Here is a 13,637-nt window from a genome sequence, read left to right as displayed (position 1 = left end):
TGGTGGCTGTGCCGTAAGGCAGAGGCCTGGGAGTGTTTCCAGAGATGGCAGCAGAATGAGGACAGTCAAGGCGGAGTGCATGTCCCACCAGCTTAGACTATGATAATAATACTAGTTAACACAAAGCCCTGACAAGGGGTCAGGCATTATACTAAGTGCTATTGATATATTAAATCATTTAATCCTAACTGCTTTGTGGGGTAGGTACTACTATTATTCCCTTTATATCTGAGGCAACAGAGGCATAGACAAGGGAAATAAGGCAGTACTCAATTGAATTATAGACCTTCCTAAATTTATCACAAGGATTACCTGTGTAATAATTCTATATTAGTGTCATATTGAATGCTTAACCAAAAACAAAAAAAGGAAAATTAACTAAAAAAAAAATGGAAGATTTTTTGATTTCTTATGTTTTATTCTGTTTACAGACCACAGAATTTGAGAAACAAAAATATTTTGTGGCCAGGCATGGTGGCTCATGCCTGTAATCCCAGCACTTTGGGAGGCTGAGGCGGGAGGACTGCTTCAGCCCAGGAGATTGAGTCTGCAGGGAGCCATGATCACACCACTGCACTCCAGCCTGAGTGACAGCGAAACCCTGGCTCCAAACAAAAACACACACACACAAACATTATAATACCGCTTATGCAACTCTTTCTTTTAAAAGTAGGAAAGATACCTCAAAGCATTAGTTTATTTGCCCAAAGTCATGCATGCAGTTAGTAGTGGAACTGAGGTTAGAGCACAGCCCCTAGGCATACCTGTCTAGTTTTAATTAGGCTGACAAAAATAGTATAAAAATGTACTTTATGAAAGTCAATATACTTACTTTTAGGCATTTTTGACATTTCTAATAATCAAATTGAATGTAAGAAACCAAGATGTATTAATTGAAATAGGCTGGGTAATTCTTATTTGCAGTCTGTACAAGATTAAAATAAAAATTTAAAAATACCCTCCCAGCAACACACATAAAAAGATTACTAATACCTAATAAATAAATGTCGGGCACAGTAACTCAACTCTTCAGATATATGCTGCAGGTACATTCTGCATTTTCATGGTTATTGTTTCTAGTGTCTTAGAAGGACATGACTGAGGAGTACACGCAGCCTAGAGAATGTGTGTGGTTAGCCCCACTTGAGCATGAAACCTGCCCCACGACTTGCTTTGAGGTTTTGAGCCTCAATTTCCTTATCCGTAAAATCAGGTAGTAATATTACTTGTCTCATAAGGGACTGTTCAGTAGATATTGCCATTATAGTTATTATTTTGAGACAGGGTCTCACTCTGTTGCCCAGGCTGGAGTGCAGTGGCGTGATCTTGGCTCATTGCAACCTCTGCCTCCCAGCTTCAAGTGATTCTCCTGCCTTAGCTTCCTAAGTAGATGGGATTACACGTGCAAGCCAACACATCTGGCTAATTTTTTTATTTTCAGTAGAGTTGAGGTTTTGCCGTGTTGACCAGGCTGGTCTTGAACTCCTGACCTCAAGTGATTCACCTGCCTTGGCCGCCCAAAGTGCTGGGATTACAGGCGTAAGCCACTGCACCCAGTCTATTATTTTTAATAATAAACATCAATATTCTATTTCTTCCTTTGTAGATGATGTTAAAAAATTGTTAAGGGAGTTAGACGTCATGAATTCTGTCATTGCTCAGCTCGCTCCGGAAGGTAACTTTGCATTCTATGTCTGTTTTAAGAAATGGAAATTTTTTTTACACTTGATTAAACTATATATTGAAAATCATTCATGAAATAGTTATTAAAGTCTCTCAAACCACAGGTCAATTTTGAGTTTGTAAAAAGGGTGAGCTGTAAGCAAGATACAATTTGTGGAGCTTTGGTTTCCAAGGCGTATTTTAAGGTAGTGGTTGAATAATTAGCAGTTGGCATACTTGTGTTATTTATTTTTGATACACAGAAGAAGTAGTTATCCATGAGTTTGCTAGTCTTTGTCTAGCAAACATGTCTGCAGAGTACACCGGTAAAGTGCAAATATTTGAACATGGAGGATTAGAGCCACTCATCAGATTACTGAGCAGCCCAGACCCAGATGTAAAGAAGAATTCTATGGAATGCATTTACAACTTGGTGCAGGTAAGATTAATTTCTAAAAAGTATTCTGACGAAAGCTGATTTTAGATTTTCCCATTAAAAATAGAAAAAAAAAAAAAGCTTTTAAAAACTCACCAGTTCTGCATCATTAGATATTCTTGTTACTGGTTAGTATTTATTATTCAGAGAAAAAATAATGGAAGCAGTGTAGATATCGTTCAGTTTTCACATTTGATAATATTTGTCTCCCGTGAAAAAGTATTTGGAAATGTATTTCTATTTTTCAAGAACAGAATGGCATGCAAATAAAATGTACTTCTCCTGAAACAGGAAATCTAATATGTGGAACCTGGATAGCTACTATTGATTGAACCCTGGTGCTCTAAGCATATTGGATGTTAATATATACCCTATACAATGTACTGAGATGTTAATTTAGGCTTATTTGTTGCTAAAAATCTAATAATTTGAGTATGCAGAACAGAATTCATTATCCACAATAGTAAGATAGATGCTACCTCACTGTGATGCTTTCCTTTGTAATGGAAGGAAACTGCCAACCTTCCCCTCCCCCACAGTCCTGTCCTTTGCACCCCGGCTCCGGGAACACGGAACACACACACACCCCTCATGCACACAGGTCATCTTCCCAATACTCTGAACAGCCTTCTCTACTGCTTAGATTCCTTAACAATTAGCATGCACATGTGATTAGCTTTAGATCAGCTGGAAATGGAAAGACACAAATTTTAAATGGCCATTAAGAGAGCAGGAAATACCAAAATGAGAGTGAAGAGGAAGATTAATGGAGAGGCAACATATCCAGGCAGAGAGAGACAAATGGGCTCATATCAAAAGGCAGCAAAAGCAAAATTCCTGACCCAGCATGACTTTGCTACTCACTGGTTTCACCCTCACTCCTCCCTCCCTAAAAGGCACCCTCAACAGGAAGTTTAGCCCCTCTTTTCCCTTCTCCAGTCACGTGGGCTTTACGTCCTTTGATTAAGTATTTCTCTAGGTGTGTTTGTGTTTTAAATCCCAAGAGTCCTTAGGGCACTATTTCCCTATTGTTTTAATCAAGCAGAAATGAAAATAATCACCTCCACAATTCTTAACAGCAGTACTGGCTAAAAACGGTGTATTCGTTTCCTAGGGCTGCTGTAACAAAGAACTACAGACTAGGTGGCTTCATACTAGAGACAGTCACAGTTCTGGAGGCCGGAAGTCCAAAATCAAGGTGTCAGTAGGGCCATGCCCCCACCAAGACCAGATCAAATCCTTCCTTTCCTCTTCCCAGGTTCAGGTGGTGGCCATCTATCAAAGGATGGAGAAAGTCCCTTGGCTTATGGCTGCATCCCAGTAAGCTCTCCCTCTGTCATTTTTTTCTCCTAAGGAAACCAATTGTACAAGGACACCACTGAGGGCCCACTTTACTCCAGAATGACCTCATCATAACTAATTACGTCTCCAGTGACCCTGTTTTCAATAAGGTCACATTAACAAGTACTGGGGCTAGAACTTCAACATATATTTTGGGAGGACACAATTCAACCCATGACAAAAAGCAACCTACAATTTTGTGTCTAAAGGACGCTCCATATTAAAGATCAATAAAAGGATGGACAGGGGAAAGCTAAGCTTTAATTGGAGCCTTTTCTGCCTTTAGTGCCATTTTATATTTATCATGTTTTGATTAAAGGTGTCATGTCTTAACAGAGTTTGGGAGCTTTCCATGGCTTCGTGGCTTGTTTTCTTAACCACCCACTTTTTCACTCACCAGAGTCATAGACATACAGGCACAACAACTGTCTAGACTATAATGACCCCTTGATTGTGTAAATGTCTTAAATAAAGGTCGTGTATCTGAATAAAGCTGCTGTAAATTTGTACGCAGAGGGCCTGTCAACAGCACTGCATGCTAATAGGTATTTCATAAACAGTCCATTTGAATGAGGTAAGAAATCAATGCCATAATTTCATTTTATTAATTACTATTTAAAGAAGTATATCCAAGTGTGAAAAGAATTTCATTATGCATAGATTTTATAATGCTGTTTAATCGAAATATGCTGAATAAATGATACTACAAAAGTCGTAGATGTTTACTTTCTGTTGTAAATAATGTGTATATATTACAGTTAAATATTTTGGTGATGTCAATTGAAAGATTTCTCATTTTTGAGTTATTTTGGAAGGGAATTTGGCATAAAAGATGAGAAAATCATAACTTACGTTCTTGTGTTAGAAAACGGAATTTCTCCATTCTTGAGAATGTATTTTGCTTAAAAATTTATTGTTTTGATCATTTGTATTTTGTGGCAGGATTTTCAGTGTCGAACTACACTTCAAGAACTAAATGCAATACCTCCTATCTTAGATCTCTTGAAGTCAGAATATCCAATTATTCAATTGTTGGCTCTCAAAACCTTAGGTGTTATTACAAATGATAAAGAGTCTCGAACAATGCTAAGAGACCATCAAGGATTGGACCATCTTATTAAGATCCTAGAAACTAAGGTATTTAGTTTCATTCATTTGACTTTCTATTAGGAAATGTATCTCTCCCAAATGTTCAAAAATGAAATTTTATTCTATTTAACATGTATTAAGTGTAATGGATTAATTTGCTTATTGCTACAGAAAGTTTATTGGCCTGCTTAAATCAGGCTAATTGTACAGGGCAATTTAAACTAATTTTTAAAGTCTTCTGGTTTAGCAGACTCAAGATGCTTAAATTCTTGTCTATGATCTTCCTCTTGATTTCCTGAAACACCTGGGGTGAGTCTTTTAACCTGCATTATGGTTTTCTCCAGGATAAAGCAAGAAGCATAATTTTCCTCCCAGACACATATATTTTGATAATATTGGAGCTAGTAAGTTGCTAGTAAGTCCATAGTTGCTAGTAAGCTCCTTAGGAATTAATTAAACTTTAAGAATACTTGTGCCTTCTAGGACCTCCTGATTATAAAACCTCATCTAGTAGTTTGTTGAATGCCATTTAATTGACTTGAGTGATTCAGATAGCTTCCAAATATGTCCAGTGTCTTTTGCCACTAACTCTTTATTGAAATAGTAATAAACAGATTTCAGATCCAGTGCCCCTACTTTAATCTCATGAGAACTCACTGTCATGAGAACAGCATGAAGGAACTGCCCTGATGATTCAGTCACCTCCCATCAGGTCCCTCCCTGGACACATGGGGATTATGTTACTTAATTTTCCCTGGGGATCACAACTGGAGATGAGATTTTCGTGGGGACACAGAGCCAAACCATACCAATGGGTTTGTGTTGGAGGGGTGGGTGGGTAGTTTTTTTAAAGAATTGGCTCATGTACTTTTGGAGGCTTGGCAAGTCCAAAATCCACAGGTTAGGCAAGTAGGCTAAAGATTCAGAAAAGTGTGTAGTTTGAGTCCAGGGGTAGTCTGCTGGCAGGATTCCCTCTGTGGCCAGGTAGATCAATCCTTTTCTATTAAGGCCTTCAAATGATTAGGTCAGGCCCACTCACATCATGGAGGGTAATCTACTTTACTCAAAGTCTACAGTTAAATATTAATCTCATGAAAAAACACTTTCACAGAAACATCTAGAATATTTGACCAAATATCTGGGTACTGTGACCTAGACAAAAATTCATCATCAAGTTCTCTCCTTGTCAAATTGGCACCAATATACATCCTAAATCATATTTGATCTTCAAATTAAGACAATGATGAGATCATATTTTCACCTAACATGATATAACTATCCCATATACAACCAAATATTTCCCAGTGCTTACCCCAGAAGAGGATGCAGAATCCTTGGGTGATGTCTACCCTTCCTGGACCCACTAATCCAGGCTATAGAAGAAATGGCACCATATGGTAGACACTGATTCAGAGCATATACAGCATTCTGGAGAACCTTGCTCCAGCCCTGCAAGGTCTTGCCACCTAGCTGGTGCTGTAGAATGGTAGAATGGTCTTTAAAAGAGCATTCTATCAAGCCAGCTGCTTAAGGATGGTGGGAACATGGTCAAACCAGTGAATTCCATGAACATTGGCCACAATGTATTTGCTGTGATGTGAGTTCCTTCCATTCATGATGGATTATCCTTTCTGAGCATTTTTCAGTTTGGGGATTTCCCCTTTACATTTCTAGCTATTTAGGTAAGGCTGAAGTTTTCCATAGCTGTGGGGATTCAGTCGATTTCCTCAGGCAAGATAGCTACAAATTATTTTAAAGTATATATTTTCTTCAGTTTCGGTCTTGCTTTTTCAAAAAATGTTTACTCCAGATTTCAAAATTGTTTTTGGTGTAAGGCTATATGAGCAACTTCGCTGACTACCATTTTTGAAGTTTTCTTCTTAGCATTACATTTTATCCAAAAAACATTTTGGAGTAAGGGAAAGGAGAAGACAGGGCACATAGCCAGGAAAGGTGATGTTACTTTGATAAGCAGAACTCCTGTCCCCTGGGGCCTCTGTCACAACAGAATTAATTACATTGTGTTCTGACTGACTTTATTTCCTCTTGTAGTCAAATATGGGAAGTGTACATTTCTTTTAGTACAACCTTCTAAAGTTGCATTTGCTTTTATTATTAGGAATTGAATGACCTTCATATAGAAGCACTTGCAGTGATAGCCAACTGCCTCGAAGACATGGATACTATAGTGCAGATTCAGCAGACAGGGGGTCTTAAAAAACTCCTGTCATTTGCAGAAAACTCTACAATTCCTGATATTCAGAAGAATGCAGCCAAAGCCATTACTAAAGCAGCTTATGATCGTATGTCTTATTGTATTTTATTTTATTTATTTGGAGACCAGGTCTCACTCCATCTCTCAGGCTGGAGTGCAGTGGCATGATCACAGCTCACTGCAGCCTCAACCTCTCTGGGCTCAAGTGATCCTTCCACCTCAGGCTTCCTAGTAGCTGAGACTACAGGCGTGCACCACCATGTCTGGCTAATTTTTGTATTTTTATGTAGAGACAGGGTTTTGCTATGTTGCCCAAGCTAGTCTAGAACTCCTGGGCTCCAGCAATCTGCCCACCTTGACTGAGTCACAGCCATAAGCCACCATACCCCAAAATATCTTATTTTATATAAACTAAGCACATGTAATTCCTCTTGTAGTCTTAATTTTGATTAGTACTAACGAACACTAGAGTATTTGTCTGCTTTTTAAAAAACAATTTGAGGCTGGGTGCAGTGGCTCACACCTGCAATCCCAGCACTTTGGGAGGCCAAGGCAGGTGCATCACCTGAGGTCAGAGGTTCGAGACCAGCCTGACCAACATGGTGAAACCCCCTCTCTACTAAAAATACAAAATCAGCCAAGTGTGGTGGCGTATGCCTGTAGTCCCAGCTACTTGGGAGGCTGAGGCAGAAGAATCATTTGAACCTGGGAGGCAGAGGTTGTAGTGAGCCGAGATTGCACAACTGCACTCCAGCCTGGGCAACAAGAGGAAAATTTCATCTCAAAAAAAAAAAAAAAATTGAGAATAGTGCTGTATTTACTACTTAAGGCCAAATTCATCTCACTTCCAATGAGTTAAAGTAGAGATTTGTCAAGGATATGAAGAATGCAATATGATTTCATTATCATCCTATTTTTTAAAAAACAATTCATTTCTATATTAAGTTCTAAGCCTTCATTTTGCTTGAATTTGGAATTATATAGAATGTATGCATCGTTTGTGAACCTGAAAGCATTGTTTGAAGAAATTCACATTCACAATAATATCTATAAAGTAATTTTTAAGTTTCAGCTGGAGTCTAGTAGTACCATGTTATATAGCTGTGAAATGTAATATGCTCATACTATATACATAATACAATTTGCATTTCAGTGACAAGTTATGTTGACATAAATCTGTAAAGTATGAGAGATTAATTATATCACAAGCACAGAAGATAAAATGATAGTTTTAATTTATGTATATTTGGAGTCTTATTTAATAAAAGATGTGATTTTATTTTTCCCCTTCTGCACCACTACTGTTATAAAGGATGACAGCATTGACTATTTTAAGTGATTTATATTCTAAACACATATACTCACATCTGTGTATCTATCTACCTGTCTATCTGTGTATATATACATATATATATATATATACTATGGGAAACACTTCCTTTTCAGCACACACTGGATGTCTTCAAGACAAAGCTTTAATGCAGTAAGCAGGATTTCACTATCCAGTATGCAGCGTATATAGAGGGGCCTCATGAGTTACATTATAAATTCCTATTTGAGAGGCTGGTTGTGAAACCAAGGTTTTTTAATATTGGCAAAAGACAGTTTCTCCGGTATTCTATCAAATGGAACTTATACATTATCATAGCTGGTCAGTTCTATTTTCCTTCTATCCCAGTCCTTCTTAGCTAATTGAAACCCAAAGAGAAGTAAAATGCTAAGACATGGACAACGTCAATCCTAAAATGTTTGCTTATCTCCACGTCTCTCTGAAGAGTATTATATGTATCAAATGTGGCTGGGTCATTCTAAGTCTGTTCTAACTCATTTTGAGGTGGTAAGTTTGATGATCCATCATATGCCACAGTATTGAAAAGCACACAGAGTTGCTGGTACTGGAGTTCCACTATTGGCATTGCAATGACCTACTCGTGTGATTTTGAGTGAACTACAACCTTTCCAGAACAATGTATAAATTCATTTGCTCATGATTTATTAAGTCCTCACCCAGAACAGAAAAGTAAACAGGCAATCACAATGCAGTGTTCAAAGTGATTAATGACAGAAACACAGGATCACCTAGGAAGTCTCCCAGCACAGACCTGGATCAGATAAATCTTCCTGGAATCAGTGATTTACAAGCTAGGACCTAGAGTAAGTAAGAGAAACTGACTGTTCAAAGAAGGTTCAGCTGGGTTGGAGCAGGAGAAGTCATTCTCTGAGAAGGAACAATGTGTGTAAAGGCCAGAGGAGGGACAACATGGCAAGTTCCAGAACTAAAAGCTTTCAGAACAGCCAACGACCAGAATGTCACAGAACACTGAGTGCTCAGGCTGCAGACACAGTGAGGAGTCCAGTGCTCATTGACATTATAAGCCCAGTTAAGGACTTTGGACTTTATTTTAATGCCAACAAAGAGCCATTGAAGTTAGAAGGGAGGAAACCTCACGGATTTTCACTTTTTAAAGAAAGTGAACTCCTGTTGCAAAGTGGAGAAGAGATTGGAAGTGTTTAGGACCAGACACAGAAGACCCATAGGGCGGTTGCTGTAGTAATCTAGGTGAGCTGTGAAGGTGCCCTGAACAGAGATGTGGTGTTCAGGATGGGCTCAAGGTACTCTGGAAGGAGAGCCACCAGCACATGTGTGAGTATTTGTTGAATGACTATGTTGGTTGATAGAGGAAGAAGGCAATATGAAGCATGAGGCCAGGTTTCTGGCTTAGATAGCTGGTAATAAAATGGCGCCACTTACAGAAATGGAGAACTCAAGAAGGGGAACAGTTTTGCTTGAAGAAAAGGAAATCAATTCCATCTTGCTTTTTAAATTGTGGTGAAATGCAAGTAACATGAAATTTACCAACTTCATCATTTTTAAGTGTACAGTTCAGTGGTATTAAATGTATTCACATTTTTGTGGTGTTGTCCATCCACCGAAATCTTTGCATCTAGCAAAACTAAAAGTACACCAATTAAACAATAATTCCCACTTCTTCACACACACTCCTAGCAACCACCATTCTACTTTCTGTCTATGAATTTCACGACCCTAGATCCTTCACATACGTGGAATCATACAGTATTTGTGCTTTTGCAAATGCACAGCACTTAGCATGATATCAAGCTTCATTTATGTTGTAGCATGTGTCAGAATTTCCTTCCTTCCTAAAGCCAAAGAATATTCCATTATCTGTATAGACTACATTTTGTTTATCCTTTCAACCATGGATGGACAGTTGGTTTGCATCTGCCTTTTGGTTAATGTGAATAATGCTGCTAAGAATGTGGCTATACAGATATCTCTTTGAGTCCCTGGTTTCAGTTATTTTGGGTATATACCTAGAAGTGGAATTACTGAATCATATGGTAATTATATTTTTAATTCTAAGTTTAATCTTTTTTGAGACACAGTCTCACTCTGTCACCCAGGCTGGAGTGCAGTGGTACAATCTTGGCTCATTGCAACCTCTACCTCCCTGGTTCAAGCAATTCTCCTGCCTCAGCCTCTCGCATAGCTGGGACTACAGGCACGCACCACCATGCCTGGCTAATTTTTGTATTTTTAGTAGAGACGGGGTTTCAGCATGTTAGCCAGGCTGGTCTTGAATTCCTGATCTCAGGCAGTCCGCCCACCTTGCCCTCCCAGACGTGAACCACCACTCCTGGCCCAAAGCCTCTATTTAAACAATCACTTTGTCATTACATTCAATTTTAACCACATTTATCATTTAGAGTTATATGCATGTTGAGTCTGTTTCAGTGTGTGCTGTCAATTTCTCCTAGTTAAGCTTACCTGTCCTTATTTTAGATTCATTTCTAAAATTAACCAGAGTATATTTTTTTCAGTTAAAAAACATTTTTAAGGTATTCCCAATAGTGATATACTTTGAGACCTTACCTGTGAATAGGTTTTCGGCCTTCAGACATATATGACCATTTAACTGGGTTTGGAATTGTTGTATAATATTTCTCTTAAATATTATGAAGCTTGCTTTTGTAGAGTTCAAGCCTGATTTCCATTATCTTGCATATGTGACTTAATACAGGAAAACTGTATTAAGGTAGAATTTTTTATTCTGAGTTTGAAAATTTTGCCAAAATGTGTCTAAGTCCCCTTCTCCACTGTCTTTACTACACAGGCAGCTTTTGATCTCCAGAGTCATGGTTTTTTCCCTTAATTCAGGAAGCTAGTGTTTTCTAATATACTGTGGATTCTTGTTTTTGTTTCATTTAATTTTTCCCCATGAATACTTATTTTTAGACCATCTCTGTTCTTCTCTCTATGCAGTGTTTCATAATTTCAGTTTTTAATGCTCATCATGGAATGCAGAGGACTCTGCCTGGGCCTGGTTTTAATAAATAGAGGAAGCCTACAGGGTGCCCTTTGCCTGTTTTCCCATCAATTGAGAGGACAAGGTACTCCTGTAGCCCAATTTTGGATGACAAGGAGACTTTCCTGTGATGTGGCATTGCACTGCCAGAGTTCTACCTTCTCCTGATCTCAATGGCTTATGTAAGAGGAAGGTGATAGAAGTTCAGAGCTTTCTGGAGGCTCTTCACTGTTTGTGGCCTGGGTTATTTGTGGAAATTTCTTTCTTCCTCTCTTACCCTTGCCCCAGGGTCCTTTTTTGCTCCTTTTTTTCCTCAATCATCCTCTTTGACAGATAAGTCCATTTAAAACAGCCCCATGTCTTCATCTCATCTCCATCATGTCACCTGCTGCACCTGACTTCCGTTTCCACCATTCTGCCAAAATAGTCTTTGTAGAATTTGACATTGACCTCTCAGCTCCTAAATCCTGCAGAGGCATTTTCAGTCCTTTTTAACTTGACCTCTGGGTGGGAGTCCATGCTGTTGATTCCCCTCTCCTCCTCTAAACTTTTATCCCTTAGTTTCCAAAACACCCCTCTCTCTTGATTGTTCTAATTACCAGACCAACCTTCACCCTTACTGCTTTCCTCAGCTTGTTTCAATACTAATCTTGCCTTCCTGCTTTCTGTCTTGTTCTCTTGAAAATCTTCCTGAGCACTCTCACTTATGACTAATGTTTCAGCTGCCTCCTTATTTGCTTATGAATCCCAAATCTGTTTCTAATTCTGACCTGTCTTCTAAATTCCTGCCTGTCTTCCTGACTGCTTCCGAGCACATCCAACTACACTGCCCACACTTTACTTTGGAGAGCGTTAAGCTGTTTTTGAGAATCTGAACAAAGAGTAACCTTCCGAAAATGTACAAATACACTACATTCTGTATATAATTGCAGAGAGTTCATAGACTGCCTGAAGCCCACCTGTCTTCTGAATTCATGGACCCCAGGTTAATAACTCTTGAGCTAAAATACACAGGATCAAGTCCAGATAGCCCCACTTGGCATTAAAGATTCTTCTATTTCACTCAAGTGCACGGCCATTGGTTATCAATTTGTTCTTCCTCACATACTCCCCCTTGTACTCTGGATTGTATAACTTTGTTAGACCATCATTTTGTACTCATTTGCTCTGGTTTGGGCCTTTTGTCTGGATTCTGGTTTGGGAAATACCGTTTTGACCTATTGGTATCTATGTTCTTCCAACGGCTTGATTTAGAGGAAAAATCAAATTTTCTAATTCTGTTAATTTTTAAGGTGTCAGTAAAATAACTGGTTTCTCTTTCTGTCCTTAAGAAATTAAAGAACCTGCTTCCTTGTGCTTTAACCTGGTGCAGCCCACTCTGCTCTACATACCCTACCAGCTTTCTCACACCAGATCTTCATCTGTCCCCACTATGGTAGATTAAAGCAACAATCTGTGCATGAACTAAAGTAACCCAATCCTCACTGGAGTACCAAGCCAGCACAGCACAAAAGTTGACTTCCATTGCTGAGCAGAACCTCCATTTTCCAGATGGCGGAGACATATCTACCTTAACATCATTCAATCAATAGCCGTCTGTATTACAGTAGGGCTCTTTCACCATGATCTTGCGATTTCCTCAATTACTGTGAAAACTTACATTTTATAATTCAACTTATTCAACTGGTAATCTCCCCCCATCCCTTCTGACATAGCCTCCTTTCTTTTTAAATTGTTTTCATCTGTGGCAACTTTACAAAAACTGAAGAAGCATGCCAGGTGTTTTGTCAAATTCAATGAATGCAGAGGTGGTTTAATTTTCTTATAGCCTAGGAGTATCTGGTCTGAAAGCTTCATTCTTGGAAACTCTACAAAGGTAGATGATTCCACAAAGATTCAAACTTTCTCTCTGTTCACATATCCCAATAAATTATTATGAGTGAACGCTCTTCTGATTGGAAGTGCAGAGCTTTGAGAAAATCTCTCCATTCCAGACGCAGAATTTCCCCTAAGGACTCTGATCTGCCTTAGCCATAGACATTTTTGGGCAGTACTGCCCACTTCTGACCAGAACACAACATTAAGGCAGAACCAACATCCTTGGGGCCAGTGCTAGAAGACAGGTTGACATCTTTGTCATTTGCCTGATTATTCTCCTCTATTTTTGTTGATTTATTTACCTCTTAACTCTTATTATCTGGCTAGCGCTACCATATTTCCCTCTTCCTCCTGCCTGGATTCTAGGTTCTGCCTTTTTTCCAGGTCTTACGTGTATATTTTGTTAAATTAGTCTGTTCTCATCATGCTATGAAGAAATATCTAAGACTGGGGAATTGATAAAGAAAAAAAAGTTTAATCTACTCACAGCTCTGCATGGCTGGGGAGGCCTCAGGAAACTTAACAATCGTGGCAGGGAGCACCTTCACGTAGAGCGGCAGGCGAGAAAATGAAAGCCCAGCAAAGAGGGAAGCCCCTTACAAAGCCATCAGGTCTCGTGAGAAATCACCCACTATCAGGAGACTAGTATGGGAGAAACTGCCCCCATGATTCAATTATCTCCACCTGG

General features: G+C 38.9%; 1 protein-coding gene across 3 annotated transcripts in view; it reads left to right on the top strand.

Annotated features, from left to right (window-relative positions):
* The window catches only part of ARMC3 (armadillo repeat containing 3), a 100,472-nt gene that overhangs the window by 26,817 nt on the left and 60,018 nt on the right, over positions 1-13,637 (top strand). For all 3 annotated transcript variants that reach the window (XM_017535573.2, XM_017535572.2, XM_037740974.1), the window contains 4 exons: positions 1,607-1,675; positions 1,926-2,101; positions 4,382-4,576; positions 6,648-6,831. In XM_017535573.2, coding sequence (XP_017391062.1) covers positions 1,607-1,675; positions 1,926-2,101; positions 4,382-4,576; positions 6,648-6,831 — 624 coding nt within the window. The remainder of the gene's footprint in view (positions 1-1,606; positions 1,676-1,925; positions 2,102-4,381; positions 4,577-6,647; positions 6,832-13,637) is intronic.

The sequence above is a fragment of the Cebus imitator genome, unplaced genomic scaffold (assembly GCF_001604975.1).
Source record: "Cebus imitator isolate Cc_AM_T3 unplaced genomic scaffold, Cebus_imitator-1.0 Scaffold92, whole genome shotgun sequence".
Lineage (NCBI taxonomy): Eukaryota > Metazoa > Chordata > Mammalia > Primates > Cebidae > Cebus > Cebus imitator.
Note: the sequence above shows the minus strand (reverse complement) of the source record. Positions and strands in the feature narration are given on the sequence as shown.